Source organism: Pyrus communis, chromosome 5, assembly GCF_041283825.1.
Source record: "Pyrus communis isolate YQ-2024b chromosome 5, ASM4128382v1, whole genome shotgun sequence".
Lineage (NCBI taxonomy): Eukaryota > Viridiplantae > Streptophyta > Magnoliopsida > Rosales > Rosaceae > Pyrus > Pyrus communis.
The window spans coordinates 4,268,685-4,288,081 of record NC_142569.1 but is presented as its reverse complement, the minus strand read 5'-3'; the positions used below and the strand labels follow the sequence as shown (position 1 = coordinate 4,288,081).

The 19,397-nt window shown below is 38.1% G+C and overlaps 2 protein-coding genes across 3 annotated transcripts; one reads left to right on the top strand and one right to left on the bottom strand.

Annotated features, from left to right (window-relative positions):
- The first annotated feature begins 1,406 nt into the window (after window positions 1-1,406).
- Window positions 1,407-5,833, top strand: LOC137723667 (phytochrome E). Of its 2 annotated transcripts, none has more exons than XM_068462869.2 (4): window positions 1,407-3,822; window positions 3,985-4,792; window positions 4,925-5,218; window positions 5,343-5,833. In XM_068462869.2, exons 1-4 carry the CDS (start codon window positions 1,776-1,778, stop codon window positions 5,584-5,586), a joined length of 3,393 nt encoding a protein of 1,130 aa, XP_068318970.2. In that variant the 5' UTR covers window positions 1,407-1,775; the 3' UTR covers window positions 5,587-5,833. The 2 variants fall into 2 exon arrangements, 1 of the variants encoding a protein (XP_068318970.2); XR_015962296.1 differs by having other exon boundaries at window positions 1,419-3,822; window positions 3,985-4,822.
- Window positions 5,834-6,088: 255 nt separating this feature from the next.
- LOC137723678 (protein MEI2-like 5) lies at window positions 6,089-12,642 on the bottom strand. The gene is made up of 13 exons (XM_068462878.2): window positions 12,348-12,642; window positions 10,943-10,985; window positions 10,713-10,856; window positions 10,162-10,631; window positions 9,455-9,613; window positions 9,233-9,349; window positions 8,972-9,123; window positions 8,724-8,815; window positions 7,634-8,603; window positions 7,465-7,549; window positions 7,295-7,363; window positions 6,920-7,099; window positions 6,089-6,753 (listed from the first exon to the last, which is right to left on the bottom strand). Exons 2-13 carry the CDS (start codon window positions 10,971-10,973, stop codon window positions 6,631-6,633), a joined length of 2,592 nt encoding a protein of 863 aa, XP_068318979.2. The 5' UTR covers window positions 10,974-10,985; window positions 12,348-12,642; the 3' UTR covers window positions 6,089-6,630.
- Window positions 12,643-19,397: the final 6,755 nt, after the last annotated feature.

The following is a 19,397-nucleotide window of genomic DNA, read 5'->3' as shown; positions in this document are numbered from 1 at the left end:
AAACCACTTATCAAAACACAAAGTAAACCGTGTTTAGTTCGTAATTCCCAAGAAATAAGGCTTAATTAGCAAGTGCTAAGTAAACTTAATTAATCTGAAATTATGAGTACGATAAAGTGGTTTGAAGTGACTTTGTTGCAGGTATTGGCTGTCTATGCATCCGGGTGGTCCACACAAATTACATTATTTGTGGTCATACTAAATCAAAAATTATAAGTTTGGATCATCACTTTATGTCACTTTTTCCTTTTTTTGCGGTTATAATATTCACACATTTTATTTTATTTTTCACATATTCTTCTAATTTTTGGTCGTCGGATCGAATGAATTGAAGAAAATCAACCGATATAAATTAACAAAAGATGTGTAAGAAGTAAATTGGAATGTGTGGATAGTACATCCTTTTTTTGCTTTCTATTTTCTACAAAGTCTAGTGGTCAGACATTTCTCACAAAAGAGCATATTTTATTGTATTTGAGTATCATCCGACTTTATACAGGTAAAATTGTTAGTTCGAAGTCCTACTCTTTTGTTACTCAAATTGTCCTCCTATCGCATGTTACGAGTTAGCTAGTTATGTATGCGGAGGAAAAGCAACTTGCAAGGGATATCATAATAAAGATATTATAAATTAACTTTATTTTGGCGTGTGTTATACTTTTTAACACACATTCTTCGTGTCATTCCACCATCAGTTGCGAATTTAGGATTTGGATTTTGGGAAATTCTAGTGTCAAATCCAAGTTTTTCAAATAGGAACAAACGTGTCCAAATATACCTAGCATGTACTACATTGAACATTTAGTAGGCACAAAAAAGATTTGTACCAAATATTTAGAGGATCATTAGAAGATATTCGTACGTATATTTTTCAAACTTCATGTGGTCCTGAGATCACCTTGATTCCTACTTCCATCCACCTCTGCCTACCACCTTCTATTCACTCTTCTTAAATCCTTCTTTTCATCTCCATACTTCATCTATTCGTAGCATAAACGTTAAAAATAAAATAATTATCAAATCAGTCTTTATTATTTGTTATTGCAGATCCAACAACGAGTACCATTTCATATCCTAAAAGGGGAAATTCTTGAACATTTTTCGTTGAATAATGTTAGGTAGACTAAACTTATCGACTAAATTTGCAAACTAAATGATATGTCACCAATAAAAAATAAGTATGTTAATCAACACTTAAATATAATCTAATCATCAATTTAATATCATTTAATTTATAAAATTTAATATACAATTTTAAACTCCCTGTTATTACCCTTTCTCGTTTAGTAAAGAACGACTTTAGACGGTTACCGGTAGTCAAAGAAAACTGAATTTTCCAACTCCCACACTTTTTGTAGTTTTTTTTCTCTCTCTTCTTTTTAGTTTTTTATTTATTGCGTTAAAGCGCCCTTGATACTGAGGTGACGCGTCGTGTAATTTGCATGGCAGAAAATGCAGGAACACAAACTGTAGAGAGAGAGAGAGAGAGAGAGAGAGAGAGCGAGGACGACAGAGAAGTGGACTGTTGAGCCAAATAACATAAGATGATCAGACACGCTTAAGCTTATGGAGGAGATAAATTCTAAACCGCGAAAACGATGAAGGGACGTGAGGAAGGTCCAAGCAGAAGCATCACCAACCAACATCAACTACCGAAGCACCAAGTACAGAACTAGCCATGCTACTCATACTATCCTGCTTTTCGATTTCCAACCCCCACATGAAAAAGCACTTCCCACTGAAAGCACTTCTCCTCCTTCCCAAAAGCACTCCAAATGGAGCTTGAAAAAAGCAGTGACGGAACACGCGCCGCCGCATTCTCCTCCTCCTCCCCCACAAGCAACATGAAACCTACCCCCGCTGCTGCCAGACCCGACAAGTCAGTCGCTCACTACAGAGAGGACGCCAACCTCTTGGCCGAGTACGAGCAGTCTGCAGTCTCCGGTAAGTCCTTCAACTACACAAGGTCAGTGCTTTTTCCTCCGGATTCTGTCCCCGAGGAGCAAATCAGTGCTTACTTATCGAGAATCCAAAGGGGTTCTCTCGTCCAATCCTTTGGCTGTATGCTTGCAATTGAAGAACCCACTTTTCGAATTCTCGGTTTCAGTGAGAATTGCTATGAATTGCTGGGTTTGGATAAATTGGATAGTGTTTTCGAGTCAAATGAGTTAAAGGGTTTGATTGGGGTGGATTGTAGAACTCTGTTTACTCCTCCTTCCGCGGCTTCATTGACGAAAGCTGCTGCTTCGAGGGAGATTTCGCTGTTAAACCCGATTTGGGTGTATTCCAGGAGTACCCAGAAGCCATTTTATGCTATTTTGCATAGAATTGATGTGGGGATTATGGTTGATTTGGAGCCTGCTAGGTCTGGTGATCCTGCATTGTCACTTGCAGGGGCCGTACAGTCACAGAAGCTCGCGGTTCGCGCAATTTCTAGGCTTCAGTCTCTCCCTGGAGGGGACATTGGTGTGTTGTGTGACACAGTTGTAGAAGATGTTCGGAAACTTACTGGATATGACAGAGTTATGGTTTATAAGTTCCATGACGATGATCACGGTGAGGTTGTGTCTGAAATTAGGAGGTCAGATTTGGAGTCTTATTTGGGTTTACATTACCCTGCCACGGATATCCCTCAAGCTGCCCGTTTCTTGTTCAAGCAGAATCGCGTGCGTATGATCTGCGATTGCAATGCGAATCCAGTTAAAGTCATTGAAAGTGAAGAACTGAAGCAACCTCTGTGCTTGGTCAATTCAACTCTCCGGTCTCCACATGGCTGCCACAGACAGTACATGGCGAACATGGGCTCGATTGCCTCGTTGGTGATGGCGGTTATTATCAATGGTAATGATTCAACGAAGCTTTGGGGGTTGGTGGTGTGCCACCATGCTTCCCCCCGCTATGTCCCTTTTCCTCTTCGCTACGCTTGCGAGTTTCTTATGCAGGCATTTGGCGTGCAAATCTACATGGAGCTTCAATTAGCAACGCAGTTGGCTGAGAAAAAGATTCTCAGAACACAAACCTTGCTTTGTGACATGCTCCTCCGTGATTCCCCATCCGGTATTGTGACCCAATCTCCGAGTATAATGAATCTCGTCAAGTGTGATGGGGCTGCATTGTACTATGGTGGGACATGCTGGTTGATGGGTGTAACTCCAACTGAATCACAGGTTAAAGATATAGCAGAGTGGCTGCTAAACAGTCATGGGGATTCCACCGGTCTGAGTACCGATAGTTTGGCGGAAGCTGGTTACCCCGGTGCACCTTTACTGGGCAATGCAGTTTGTGGTATGGCTACCGCAAGGGTCAGTTCAAAAGATTTCTTGTTTTGGTTCAGGTCCCACACGGCAGAGGAAGTTAAATGGGGAGGAGCTAAGCATCACCCAGGGGACAAGGATGACGGTGAAAGGATGCACCCGAGATCATCGTTTAAAGCTTTTCTTGAGATAGTAAAAACTAGAAGTTTGCCTTGGGAGATCTCTGAGATTAATGCCATCCACTCTTTGCAGCTCATCATGAGAGACTCGTTTCAGGATATCGTGGAAACTGGTTCGAAGGCAGTGCAACAGAGTGATGCTGAGATGCAGTTGCAGGGGATAGATGAACTCAGTTCCGTGGCATTTGAAATGGTTAAGTTGATTGAGACAGCTTCTGTTCCAATTTTCGGGGTTGATTCGGATGGTTTCATCAATGGATGGAACGCAAAAATAGCTGAGTTGACAGGATTACAAGATAGCGAAGCGATGGGGAAGTCCCTAGTTAATGAGATTGTTTATGAGGACTCGCGTGAAGCTGTTGAAAATCTTTTACGCAGAGCCTTACAAGGTAAATCTTTGATTGCAGTTATAAATTACTATCTGTGAGGATTTGAATCTCAATCAAATGGAATTTACTTTCGAAATTTGCATGCTTAGTTTGTGTCCTCTCGTATGCCTCTCAATAATTTTCCCAAACAATATGACCGTTGTTAACTTCTATGCTATCCAGGTGAGGAGGACAAGAACATTGAGCTAAAACTGAGAAATTTCGGGCTTTCACAGCATAACTCAGTTGTCTATATTGTCGCCAGCACTTGCACAAGTAGGAGTCCTGCAAAGAATGTTGTCGGTGTATGCTTTGTGGGTCAGGATATTACTTGTGAAAAGGTTGTTATGGAAAAATTCATCCGCTTGCAAGGGGATTACAAAGCAATCATACAAAGTCTTAACCCGTTGATTCCACCGATATTTGCATCTGACGAGAATGCCTGCTGCTCTGAATGGAATTCAGCCATGGAAAAGCTTACTGGTTGGACAAGAGATAACGTTATTGGTAAAACGCTTCCTGGGGAAATCTTTGGAGGTCTTTGTCGACTGAGAGGTCAAGATATACTGACTAAATTTATGATTATGTTGTACCAAGGAATCAGTGGTAAAGAGATTGAGAAGTTTCCGTTCGGGTTTTTTGATAGAAAGGGGAAGTTCGTTGAGGCGCTCTTAACAGCTAACAGGAGGACTGATGCAGGTGGGAATATAATTGGTTGTTTCTGTTTCCTGCAAATTTTTTTGCCTGACTTGCAGTCGGCCTTGGAAGGACGCATACAAGAGGATGGAGAATGCTTTTCGAAACTTAAGGAATTAACATACATGCGACAAGAGATGAAAAACGCCTTAAATGGTATTCAGTTTACCCACAGACTCCTTGAAAGTACAACTATTTCAGAATATCAGAAGCAATTCCTCGACACTAGCAATGCGTGTGAAAGACAAATCATGACAATCATCGACGATATAGATGTGAAGAGCATAGCCGAAGGGTGAGTATTCGCAGTTGGTTCATGATATGCGTAAGTTAACTGTTGTAACTTTATTTCTATAGTTTCGTTTCTATTTTAGTGCACTGATGAGCCTGTGTGACAACGCCTCACATCTTCTCCGGGTTAATGCAGTAGCGTGAAGCTGAACATGGAAGAATTTATGTTGGGAAGCGTAGTGGACGTCATTATTAGCCAATCAATGCTCTCGCTGAGGGAAAAGAATCTGCAGCTCTTTCATGAGATTCCAGAAGAAATTAAGTCACTATCTTTACATGGCGATCAAATCCGGCTTCAGCTGGTTTTGTCAGATTTCTTGCTCAATGTAGTGAATCACGCACCTTCCTCGAATGGCTGGGTCGAAATTAAAATTTCACCTGGTTTAAAGTTGATACAGGACGGCAACAATTACGTCCGCCTCCAGTTCAGGTAACGTTCTATGTTTTACTACGCACAGATACTAAATTTAGCATCAGTTCTACCTGTCCTCGACAAAGTTTATAGCTGAAGCCTTAAACCCTGAACCCTATTTTTCATCTTCTCGTGCGTGTAGAATGACACACCCCGGCCAGGGCCTTCCAACAGCGCTTGTACAGGATATGTTCGAGGGAGGAAACAGATGGACGACACAAGAAGGTCTCGGGCTAAATCTGTCACGAAAAATTCTGAATAGAATGAATGGTCAGGTGCAGTATGTTAGAGAGCACGATAAGTGTTACTTCCTCGTCAACATTGAACTTAAACACAAGAAAGAAAGGCAGAGGCTGTGTGTGTCTCATGAGAGCACAACGACTTGAATTTCATGAGAGCGTCTGTGTTTATTGAGCCTCCATCTGTTTAGCATTGTATTTTACCTTGTTTAGAACAAAATAAATAAATAAATATCATAAGGATTCGACGTAAGATAGGAATGCCGGCTGTCGACTACCTGATGCCTTCCCCCTCCTCCTTTATCCGGGCTTGAGACCGGCAATGTAAGATAAACTTACACATGTGGAGTTAAAATAAATAAATAGCATGTATCAATTGTGTATATTGTGTAAATGCAAATCTTCAGATGATCATATATTGGTTGGAGTAGGAGATTCGAACTTGGGTATAAGAAGTCGGGCACACTGCTCTGATCGCTAAAATTGACCCTAGTCCGTCTGGAAAAATGATTTGCAGACACCTCTGATTATTTTTGTCTGAAGATTCATCTCCGATTTGTTCAATCTGAAGGTTAAAAATATGCAAAGATGCGCATACGAAACAAAAGGTGCGTGAAAATCACTTCCCGTATCAATATTCAGCTACACATTTGATAACATTTCGATGATTAATTTGAAGCTCAGAAATATCACAATCTCAAATGAACATTTGAATTTTCCATTTCAAGAACTGCAACAAATTAATAACGCCAAAAAGCAGCAGGTTTTTCCCCCACCATACAATTTTGTACCCCAAGTCAAATAACCACCCCTCCCTCAAAACACTTGTACTATGATACCTATATGCACATCATATTTGCAGACTAACTTATCCACACCCCAAAGTCGCACAACAAAAATGAGCCCAAAATTCAGAAACCTGCACAACCGGCGGCAAACGCTGTCAGCAGGGAGAATTGGATTCGTTGACATGCACCATCGTTCTCTCATCTGACCGTTAACTGCAGAAAAACAAAATGCTGCCGAGTGTTTCCAGTCAAACCCTCTAGAAGATACTACTAAAAGGAGCTACAAAAGAAACTCTGCATCCCATACTTCTCCGACTCCTACATATATATACTTGATAGTGTATGATGGTTGGAAGCCACGGCCACCACCAAATTCAGCAGTAGCATCTACTTTGATACACTGTTAACTCTTATCTGGCTTCTCGTCAAAGCCATGCTCTGGGCTTCCTGATGAATCAGAGTCCAACTCCTTTTCCTGACCGACCTGGATGTCCAAATTGTTGGAAGGAAGATGCTCTTGGATGATCTATATAGAAAAAATGGACAGGGGTCGTGTCAAATGTCTTCAAATGTATGGAATATCAAAACAACTCAACTAGTTTTATGAAGCAAAGAATCAAAGAAAATGCGAGCACATTAATCACTACAAGTTTCATGAAGCCATTGTTTTCCTGTAGTGTTTACTGTTTTACCTGATCACCAGCCTCAGAACCCTCAGAATGAAAGAGAATCGGACGACAACGTTTGTCTTCATTCATTAGGCTTGAATTTTGAAAGTGGGCTACAAGAGCCACCTTCCCCTGGATTCGAGCATAAGCCAAGGAGGCAACTTTCTCACTATTGAACTTCTCCCACTTCTTTCCATTAAATGCCTGTAGAAAAATGGAAGTAAGTGTACATTAATAACACATCCTGCTACCATGCCGGTACCATTTCAGTTTCTCAAGAAGAAGGCTCAAATTGACAGTATGCATACCGTTCAATGAATACAATGATGTAGAAATAACCCAAAGAATTGAACATAAAATCCAAAGAGGCGAAAGAACAAAAAGAAAACGAAAAAGCACCTCATAAAATGGGATGATGTGTGAAGGAGACAGCATATTGATAAATGCATAGCCCACATTGCATTTGTTCTGCACATAAAGAGTAAATATCAATCAAGGGAGAATTGTAGAAGAAAATAAATGAAAATATATTATCGCATAAAAAGTATCAAAACATACTCTTAAGTTACCTTAAAATCAATTGGCAGATAGAGAAAATCAAAAGTACCCCTGTGATTTTCATCTATTGCAGCAAGTAACATTTTCGAGGTGTACCTAATAGACAACAAGAACATGAAAATCATGATAATGGCAGTCAAATATGATAAACACATGAAATATTGTAGAAGTCAGTCTTACTTGTTTGGAATATTTTTAATCATTAATGTTGTTCGAGTATCTTCCCCGGAGACAATCTTATCCAAATCAAGCTGAAACTGCTTCTTGCTATCAATCTGGGTCCCATTATTCTCCATTCGTCTGCTCCTCCCACGCTCAATCAAACCATCTATGCTTGTAGGTGGCAGTCCTGCGTACGGGCCATTCCCTAAAAACACAGGGCTAAGCTTCGGTGAGCCCACCATTTTAAAGCTTGACGAACTACTTTCAGACATGTTTCCCAGTATGGATGTGCCACTATTTCTTGAAGCACGAGCACCCATGTTAATCATAAAATTTCCACGATTGGGGCGCAAACTCATGCCTCCATAGGCAGCGGGACCCAAAAAAGATGTTTCTGGTGACTCTGGAAAGTAATTAAAGCGGCTGTCTAAATGAACACCAGATGGGGCAGATCCAACATGATGATGATGATGATGATGATGATGATGATGGGAAGAGCTGAGCAAAGAGCCATTATGACCTGAGAATGGAAAGGCATGCCCCTTCCCATTGGATGTAAGTTGATGTCCCACTGATTGGTGATGCCAAGCTGAAGAGTTGGTGTTTTCTGAGTAAGGAGTCGGACTCCCCCAAAGGAATTGCGGGCCTGATAATGTTTCCACATGAGATCCACTTGAGGTTGAAGGACTGAACGAGGGCATGGATCCTTGGAAATGGGTTGAGTTCTCTGGAAATGAGTGGGATTGTTGAAATGCAGATCCGTGGGATGAGTTTGTATTGGAAAATATATGATCAGCATGACTCCCCCTTCCATGGTTATTGCCAATGGGTGCAACCTTCACAGTGTTTGATGTCTGGGGATGCAGAATTGACGCTAATCCAGACAAATGGTTGCTGTTTGTTGGACTAATTGTCCCGAAACCAGGAGATTTACTAATACTCCGTACAGGACTATGTTCCATTGGGTTGTGAAACTGAGCCCAGTTACCTATGAAGAATTTTTTGCATTGACCTCATTTTGTAAGAAAAATGCAATAACAGAAAATATTTACTTGTTGAAGCCTTATATGTTCACAAGTGATAAAATTTATCTCAAATGAGAAGTTACCTGGTGGAGAGATGGTTATCGGGGAACCCACTGGATGTCGAAAACTCTGAGATTCATCTTGTTCAGGGTCTTGATTCAGTTGCAGCATCAAGCTAAAAGGTAGAGGATACAATCAATTAAAGACACCAACAGTTGGTTCAAACTTCAAACACAATTAAACAAACCAAAACCCAAGAAACCAAATAGAAACAAGATCACAATAAATAATCACAAAGCAAGAAATCAAAACATTTATATTGTCAACTCACTTTCGACGAGCTCCACCAGGTCGACTGGGTTCAAGCTTTATGCGTTTACCAGCTATGTCACTCCTATTTAACGACTTAAGGGCTGCTTCTGCAGCTCTAACATCATAATACTCAATAAATTTATGATGCCTCTTGTGTGGTGTTTCCCTTATCTGCTTTGTACAATGAACACCAGAAACAAAAGTTTACCGCCTCATACTTTCAAAAGTAAATAAACACAAAGCAAGAAATAGAGGGGGTGAAGCAAGATACAATCATCACCTCTTTGACCTCGCCATAACCCCCAAATATTTGACGGAGGTCTTCATTTGAAACCGATGGATCCAAATTGAAAACTACCAAAGTTCCTTGATTAATATCCTTCTCTGATGGATTATCCTGGTGTTGCATGAGAAAGAATGCAAATATTGTAATTTATATATTTTCACATATACAAATGAATGTCAAGGAACAACTAATTAAGTACCGGAAAGTTGTTTTGACCTTTGGAATTGAGAAGTGAATATCAAGTTTCCTCCGTCGCAGTGGCTTGTTTTGTAATGTGCGCATAGCAGTTCGAGCAGCACGAATATCATAATAAGATATCATCACAAAGCCCCTATGTTTACACGCAGTGTACAGCGTTCTAATATCCCCGTATTGCTACAAAATAGAGAAATGAAAACACAAATTACGAGCTGGATCTTCCAAACTGTATGGTGTCAGATGATGCATCAGATTTTATTATTTAAACAACTGTTCTGGGATTCAAATACACAATGCCCTATGAGTAAGAGGCAAAACGTGTACAAATGTATGATAAGTAAAACCTGTACATCAATATGAGAAATAAAAACTGGTGGCTATGGTCATCTAGCAGAATAACTGAAATGGAACCAAATCATTAGAAATGAAAAGAAAAAAAAGATGAGGTGATAGTTACTAGTTTCCTTTTATGCACGGAAAGAACATGCCAGATAACGTCAGTACTTCAGATCATCCAAAAACAAATTAATACATTGCTCCTATTCACAGTTTAAAATCAGTAAGTGTATCTTATGCTCAGAGAGTGAAAGATTTATGCTAAAATCAATTGGGTGAGTAATAGAATCCATTACAATTTCTCGAGAGGGGATTAGAAAACCGAACAAAGGATATGGGTATTACTGGTATGAACATGAACACAAGGAGTTTTGCCTTGATTAAACTACCTCAAAAAGTGTTCTCAGTTCTGAATCCTCGACATTACTATTGATATTTCGCACAAACAATGTTCTGGAAGGATGCTCTCCATATGGATGTTCTCCAGCAACAGCTCCCACACCATTTGGAAGGGCAAATTGAGCCATCCCATTCCCAGTAGAACTGTCAGCTATACTTACTTTTGACATGCCTATTCTCAGGCTCTCCTGTGCATCAGTTTCCAATTCCATGCCGCCTCCACTACCAAAGAGATCATAATCTTCCAAGTCTTCCAGTGAACCAGGCAACCCGCTGAGGTCAAGATCATCTGCTGTGCCAGCTAATAGCTCCTCCTCATCGCCAGGAAGCGAGCTTCCAATTGCATGAGTTTCAATTTCTTCAAGCGGATCATTACCCTCCAAAGTTTGGTGGAGTTTTTGTAAGCCAGATGAAAGATCATAAATAGATTGATAGCCATGTTCAGTACCATTCGCATTCACTGCACATATGCAAAAATAGAATGAGGCATTCCCTTCTAAATCTGGACATTAAAAATCTTAATACAATAGCTCACACATACACTTCGGATGTGGAAGAACAGGTAGTGAGCTCGAAAAGAGGGTAGCATCACTTGAGGCATTGTAGGCACCAGATCCAGATAAAATACCCCATCCTCCTCTACCCACTTCTTTAGGAATGCCCACCATTGGAACCTCAGTTGAGCCTACAAGACAAGATAACAGACATGTCAATCAGATCACAAATAGCACATAATCAGTACATACACAATATACGATTGAAGAATATTACCAGAAGATGAAAAGTTCAAAGATTGATTCATTGCATCCCTTTCCTGTTTACCATGAACAATACATAAGAGTTAAACTTCTGTGATGGTAACAAAGTAAGAGTAAGATAATATATATATATATGTGGGGTGTGCTATCCACACACCCCATTTTACTTCTCACACCCCTTGATAATTTCTGTCCGTTGATCTTCTTCAATTCATCAGATCCGAAGGCCGAAAATTAAAAAGGTGTGAGAAATAAAATGGGGTGTGTGGATATTACACCCATATATATATGAAAATTAAAAAGGTGTGTGAGAAATAAAATGGGGTGTGTGGATATCACACCCCTATATACATATATATATATATATATATATATATATATATATATATATATATATAATTGCTGGGAATACACTGATGCTATTGGCCAATGAGAAAAACCAGTGCGTGCACAATGAAATTATTGCGAGTAAAGGAACTCAAACCTTACTTGTGCTCTAGTAATGAGTTTCAAGAAAACACAATACCGTTCTGTTTTAATCTTATAAAAATCAAACCCCAAACTCATCATCATGTTCACAGTAATACCACTGAGTTATATATATAGCATATCGGAAGTCAATCATAATTTTCAAATCTTTCTCACAGTTTAAGCAAAACAGAAAATTTCTTAAGGCCACACATAGGTGCACAGAATCAAATATCCCATCCCTAAAAAATCCAGGAGCCCTTTCCTTTTAAACCGAACTGTAGTTTACCAATTTAAATGCCCCCTAACGAAGTGAAGAGAATTGGCACCAGAAAAAATAACTTCCATCTAAGTACTTGGTTTGCCCGATTCAAGAAATCAAAGGCGTCTCGACATAGAAATACATCAAATAACCAGTTACGAAAGGAATTAACAGCATATTGTACAGAGGGTAAGTGTCCATTTCTCTAAGGTAGGACAATTTACAGCCAGAGATAAATGCTCCCGTCTTGAATTCACAAATATAAACAGTTATTTATATGGAATCAAAGACCCATACTTTTATAGATAACACTAAAAGTTTCAAACAGCCTTTAAATATTCTATAAAAAAAATTAAAAAAATTCTCAGAAATGCATATCAGTCCAAGCTCTCAAGTCCTCAGAGTGGGGAATTACTGATTAGCACAGTTAACTCTTGGCTCCTTTTTAGGTATGAACAAATTAGCACAGTAGCCATCGAAATACCCAAAAAGCTCGATAATTTGTACAATTTGGTCAAATTTTATACAATTTCCAGCAAAACCCAATACTCAATATTCTAAAAGGAACCCAATAAATGATTGAAGCAACATTATACACAACTTTTGCAAGTCGAAAAAAACCCATTCGATCAAACTTACCAAATACTGAAAAAAAAAAATTACAACCAAAATATGGATTAAAAATTACCTCAACAGCTAACAGAGGCAAAGGCAAACCCTAGAGCTTCGAAGTGAAGAGACGATCACAGAGACGGGAGCAGTCTTTCTTCCTTCCCCACTCCTGCTGCCACTCTCTCTCTCTAAAAACCAATTGGAAATTATTTAGAGAGAGAAGGAGAGAGCGATGATGATTGGACGAAAAAAGCACAAAAAACCTAAAAGGTAGCAGAGAATGATTGAGAGAGGGAGGGGTGGGTTTGGATTTTGGGTTGTGAGGTGGTTTTAACTTTCAAGTGCTATTTAAATTGAATTTTTGGTAATCCACAACAAGAAGTTAGTCTTGTTTGGATAAGTTAATTAATTTTGAGTTAAATCTATATTATTATAATAGTTACTAGCATTTGTCTACACACTTTGTGTGTATGAACACATTTTTTTAGAAAATGAGAAGGAGAGAGGGAGAGAGAGAGAACGTGGGGAGAGTGGGAGGTTTTTGTTTCTGGTTTTTTTTTTTTTTTAATTTTAAATATTAAAGATATTTTAATATCATATGTAGGTGAGGCTTCAATAAAAAACAGTAAAATTTGGATATGTGAAATTAAATTATTGCCCATCATTTTTTTTGTGTAATAGAAGGTTAAGTTGTCTTTTTTCCCTCTTTTGGTTGACAAAGAGGGTTTCATTAATTAATAGATATAATAGTAAGAAAACCCTAGTTGTCAACTTTTTTCCCCTTTTTTCTTATTTTGCCCTCACTTTTTGATACACACTATTGACAATGGGAGGGTAAAATAGTAATTTTATACCTTTTGACAAAATGACAATCATATCCCTATTTTTTCCAATTTTACCCTCACTTTTGATACATAATATTTACATAAGGAAGACAAAACAGTAATTATGTAATATTAAAAAAAATATGCATTTATTAAGAGAAATTGTTCACACACAAAATGTGTGCTCTCTTCTAGTTATTAAAAATTAAAAGCAGAGAAAACAAAAAGGGGATAGTTTTACCGTTTGCTTTAATCTTATCACAGTATTATGGCATGGTTGGCATGATAATCAGCCATGCCATTATAGTACTCGTTTGGATGCTTTTAAAATGTCTAAAAGCGTTTTTGGTGAAATTGATTTTGAGTTCTAAAAGCACTTTAAGTGTTTTTTTTAAAGAAGCACTAGATATGTGCTTCTTACAAGAAGCACTTAAAGTGTTTTTTCAAGATCCACTTAGATTTTTACTAATGATTGGTTTCAAAAACGTTTTCATCACTTTCAATCATTTTCAAAACACATCCAAACGAGCTCATATACCCCAAGAAACATTTCAGTGTTTTCGGAACACGGGTGATACTTCACATGTAATGTATCAATGCGTGTACAATGACATGTGGCGTACTAGTACCAGTACCACCACATGTTCCAGCTACACTGAAAAATCTCTCGTATACTCCATCATATCTTTGGGTTTGTAAACTAACAATTTAATAATAAAAATGGTTTGTAGCTCAAGTGGTTAATAATTTTTAAGTTGATGGTTAGTAGTCTAATAATATTCGTCTCTAATAGCAAACGGAAAGTGTTAGGTTCGAATATCGTGAATGAATTCAATGCAAAATTAATATGGTTAGCTCGTATATATAGTTATCTACCCCTTACGGACCAGAAAATCAGAGTCGTATTTATACCCTTTGCAACTAAGTTCAAGTCTTTCCCTCCTAATTTAAAAATATATATATTTCTTTAGAAATTTTTTTTTTGATTCTGACATTATAGTCATCCGGTTAGGTTTTCAACTCACTTAGTATTTTTTTAGTAATAATATTTTAATTTAATATAAACTATAAACAGGAGAATAAAGATTCTAACCCAAGTGTGTAGATGAAGCACACGACTCTCATCGACCCAAGTAAATTTAATCAATTTGACATGTGCGTACAAGTAAGTTGTTTTTTTTTCCCCCTTAATTATTGAAAGGAAAAGTGGGAAATGGGTCACACACTCGAGAAAAATTTAAGAGTTTTCAACTTTAGAGTAATGTATGAATATTCCACTTGTTATCCATTAACTAGTTGATTTATGGACCTTTTGCTTTTGCATAACATATTCGTCCTCATACCTAACTTTCCCATTAAATAATATAATATATTCAAACTTGGTCTAATCACAAATTGATGACTTGTCAAACATGATTTGTTCAATGGAACCGGATCTCCTCTGGACCTAAATAAATTGAACCTAAAGATCAAAGGATCCCAACCGTTAAAATTTTATCTAACAGCTATAATTATTATCTTTTAGAAGGGCCCTCTGTTTGTAGTCGTTGAATCAAATTTTAACGCCCTGGATCCTTTACTCAAGAGGCTCAGTTTATTTGGGTCCGGAGGGAATCCGGTTCCTTGTCCAATTTAGTTTCACACTGTGATTCTTGGAAAGAGATCATCTCCAGATGTCTTCCACCAAAGCCTACCAATCAATTAATATGGGCCCTTGAAATTTGATCCAATGACTTCAAATAGGGGCCTCATTTAAAAGTTATAATAATTTTAGCCGTTGGATCAAATTTCAAAGGCTTAGGTTAACTGATTGGTGGGCTTTGGTGGGAGACATCCAGAGATGATCTGTTTCCGTGATTCTTGAACTAAATTCCGATTATTGCGTGACCTAAAGTATAATGGAGACAAAAATCGTAAGAAACATTGTTTTACGAGGAAATTGTTGCAACGATCCTTTAGTTTTAATTGAATTTGAGCAATGATCTATTGACTAAAATTTGTGACCATTGGTCCCCTAACTTATCAAATGGTGCAGCTATGATCATTTTTGTCAACTTCGTAAGAACTCCCGTCAAAATATATTTCTTCAAAGCGCAAATATGGAAAACCAAAATGAGAAAATTGTAGGAATGTCCCCATAACTTTAACACAATTCTAGCAATAGTCATTCCACCATGACTCGTTTTGACGGAGTTGACAAAAATAACCATAGATGCACGTTTTGATGAGTTAAGGGACCAATAGTCAAATTTTAGATGAGGGACCAATGCTCCAATTGGGTTAAAATTGCAGGACTATTACTACAAGTTTCTCTTATTATTGTGAGTCAGTGTTTAAAATATCGATATATGTGGAAATATTGATGTGCAAATTTATGAATATGTCAATATCGAAATTAGTTGCCTTCAACGGAAATTATGGAAATTTGCAATGGGGTGGATATATAAATTCACTCAGATTTAGTCGAAACTGTAGAATTATCAGAGAGGCGGGCCATGCGGCCCACTTCCAACAACATCAATATTGTCCCCAACTTGGTAATTACCACCTGCACAATCCGTCAAGTGTGGGGTTTTATCACAAAAGGCCTTGGTATTTTGGAATGGGTTAGGATATTTAAACCCTTATTTTCTCATTGATATGGTCGATGTGAGACATTTCAACACGCCCCCTCACGTGGGACCCAATTAGTGGGTCTCACATGGGAGAGCCACATATCGACAACCACGTGGAGCCAAGGGGACTCACCCTACACGCGGAGCCAAGGGACCCAACATCATCGCGTGAGGCCAAGGGGACCCACCTATCACGTGGCAGTACGGTAGGGTCGTTCCCTGGCTCTGATACCATGTAGAATTATCAGAGACGGCCCATACGACCCACTTCTAACAACACCAATATTGTCCCCAACTTGGTAATTACCACCTGCACAATCTGTCGGGTGTGGAGTTTTATCACAAAAGGCCTCGGTATTAGTTGGAGTGGGGTTAGAATATTTAAACTCTTATTTTCTCATTGATATGGTCGATGTGGGACATTTCAACAGAAACTAGAGAAAAGTTTCTCAACAAAAAATTCAAAAGTTCAAAATCTACAACGAGTTACAATAAAATTTATGTAGTGAATTAGTATATATCATCGATATTCATTGGTGAAGTTTGCATTTAACCCCCTCTCCATATCGATCTTTGATGTTTTGGATATTTCAACGAAAATATTGACAATTTTGTAGATATTTTAAACACTCTTGAGATGCGAAATTTGTTGATGATGTTTATGAGGTGGTTGGGCAGAGTTGTCGATGCTCGTCTCTTATTGCGGAAGCTCAGTTGATAGGACTGTTTTTCTCTTATTGCTAAAAACATTGTTTAATTATTTTAATTTTACAAATTAATAGAAAAATAACATGTTTCGCTCTAGGGATGGTGCAACTTAATTTTTTATAAAAAAACACAAGTTGTTTTGCCAAAACAATAAGTTGAGCAAATTATGGCAGCTTGAGTTTTGAGAACACACGTTTGATAGTTTTAAAAGAAAACTTTCCCTTAAAGGATATGCATTTAGAAAAAGTTAACTTTAAATTTTCTCATGGTGTCTCTTGACTCAAACCCCAACCAAAGCTCGTGCATTTACTTGCAATCCAAACATAAATTAATTAGGGATTGATAGGGCTTCATTCATTCTCCTAATCCTTTTCCCTCTTTCTTGGACATTTCCAAATCTCGAATTAGTACAACAAACAACCTATGATGTGTTTAGCGGTCTCAAAATGGGTTTCATTAGATATCTTACAAGTTACAACTAGAAGCCCTATTTTTTCCGATTCAGTTCCCCCACCATCGCGAACCTCAGTTAGATTCAGGCATGATACAGTTTTTAGTTATTGGGAAAACTCAAGTACTCTATTTTGGATCCAGAAAACAGCTATCACAAGTTGCAAATTTTAAAACGTCTTTGTTCGAATATGCGATGATACAAAGCGCATGACCTATACTATTTATATTTATCTTTCTTGTCTAAAAAAAAGGCATAAAAGTGCCTTGTCTAGTTTGGAGCTATGAAGCTTTCCTTATTATAAAAGGTAGTTTACTTGCTTACTTGTTAGAGGAAGGTAGCTTGCTTACTAAGTGTTTGCACTAAGAGAAAAGGGCTTTATCGGCTAGTGCGCATGAGCGCACTTCCATTTTCCCTTTTCTAGTAGGGGTCCCGTGGTTCCTATGCCGCCGCGTTACCCGGTCCTTTCTTTTAGTGCTTCGACTCGAGGTGATAGCTTATAGCTACAATTTTAATATAAGTTTTCTCGGATGATTTATTTGGTTGTTGTTCTTTTTTTTTTTGGTCAATATAGTTTACTAGAACATCTAGAAGCATAATAATATATGACTTAGTAATACATAATTTAATACTTGAAAACTAAAAATTATATTGATCATGGGGAGAGTAGATGGTGATCTCATTTTCATTTTTCCTCTATTTTCATGTACCAACACGATCCTCTTTCGATTATTTTGGTGAGGATATAGGGGATATGTTAATCGTGTTCGTTCATCGTCTATTGTGCGTTCAGTTTTTGTTAAGTACTGTTTATGTTTATTTTTAAATAAAAATATTTAAAATGATTTTTGACTGCACGATGTACGATGAGAAGAAGAAGAAGAAGAAGAAGAGGGAGGAAGGGAGCTGGGTCGGGATGGGGGGAGGGGGGACGAGAGGAGGGTCGCCGGGCCGGGGGGAGGGGGAGACGGGAGGAGGTTCGCTAGTCGGGGGGAGGGGATGGGAGGAGGGTACCCCTGGGGGGGGGGGGCGGGTGGAGGGTCGCCGGGCCTTGTGGGGGGGGGGGGGGAGGGACAATTATTATTTTTTTTTTCTTTTCTTCATCCCTCTTCTTCTTCTTCTTCTTGCAGATGTGGGTTTCAATTTTTTTTTTAAAAAAGAAAATTAAGGTATTTTTTAAATTAAAAAATTTATTTTATTTGCCACGTGGCAGACATTTGGCAGCCACGTCAGTATTTAACGGATCAATGAATGGAAAATGTAACGGATGTATTATTTTGAAATAAAATAGTACTTAAGGTATGAAAGTGAAATGTTTTAAAAATGTTGTAAGGAATTGAAATAGATCCCAAACCTAAGGTATGAAAGTGTAATTTACCCAAAAAATAAACATACTAAAAAATTTTACAGTACACATGGCGACATATGTGTCATAAATAGGAGAAAATTTTCAATATGCCAAAGAATACGGGCCGGTACACAAAGTGTCATAATACAATTGGTTCGAGTTTTTTTTTTTTTTTTTTTTCTTTTTTTAAGTTTTCAACCAATTATATTATTAAATTTGATAAACTAAGCAATGTTTCCGACACACTAAAAAATATATCTGTAAAAAAAAAAAATTTTAAATACTTTGGTAGGTTCCCTCAAAGAAAACAAAGCACAGTTTTCCTAGGTCGCTTTAGTAATTGTCTTATCTCATCCATTTCTTTAATGTCACTTGCCAAAAATAAAGATTAAAAACAATCGTCATCTCTTTTGTCTATCTCAACTCTCCACTTCCCAAGTGGTGCCATGGAAACAGGGGAGTATTTGATTTGAATTTGATTGATGTCAACGAATAAAAAACTTGATCAGTCTAATGATTCTAATCTAATCTAAAATCTTGTGCAACTTGCAAAGCAAGTGCGTAATGAGTGTGGCCCTGTGAGGGAGTGAGACTTTTTCAAGCTTCAAACTTTCGAATTTGTGGTCCCGTGAGGGAGTGGGACTCTTTCAAGCTTCAAACTTTCGAATTTGGATCCTCTTTGGATCTCATAGTCCGGAACCTAAAGATTAGAGAATTATGACAATTCAATGAAGAAAAAAGAGATTTTAGCATTTGATTTGTGTGAAATGAGCTAACGAAATGAGTTAATAGAAACTATCAAATTCAATTTAAACGGTTTGAATTATCTGTTCCTCCGATATCGAACAATAAAATCAGGAGAGAATCTCTGTCCCAAACTTTCAAATGATGGAAGAGTTTTCTCAACTTGTTCTCCACATGGACGTAGAAAGTTGGGTTGGCGCGCACGTAAGCGTGTTCCTGGGTGGGGTGAGATTTTGTCGCCTAGTGCATCATCGTACGGTCACCGTGGCCTGATGCACGAGTTCACACGTTTTCATGTAGGAACGCGTCCTTCTTGCCTGGAGGAGGGATATCCGATATTCCGCTTCTATGAACTGGGAAGCATGGAGAAAAAGATTATCGTCGAATTTTTTTTTTAGCGATTTAGTAATTGTGTTCGTTCATTTTATATTATGTG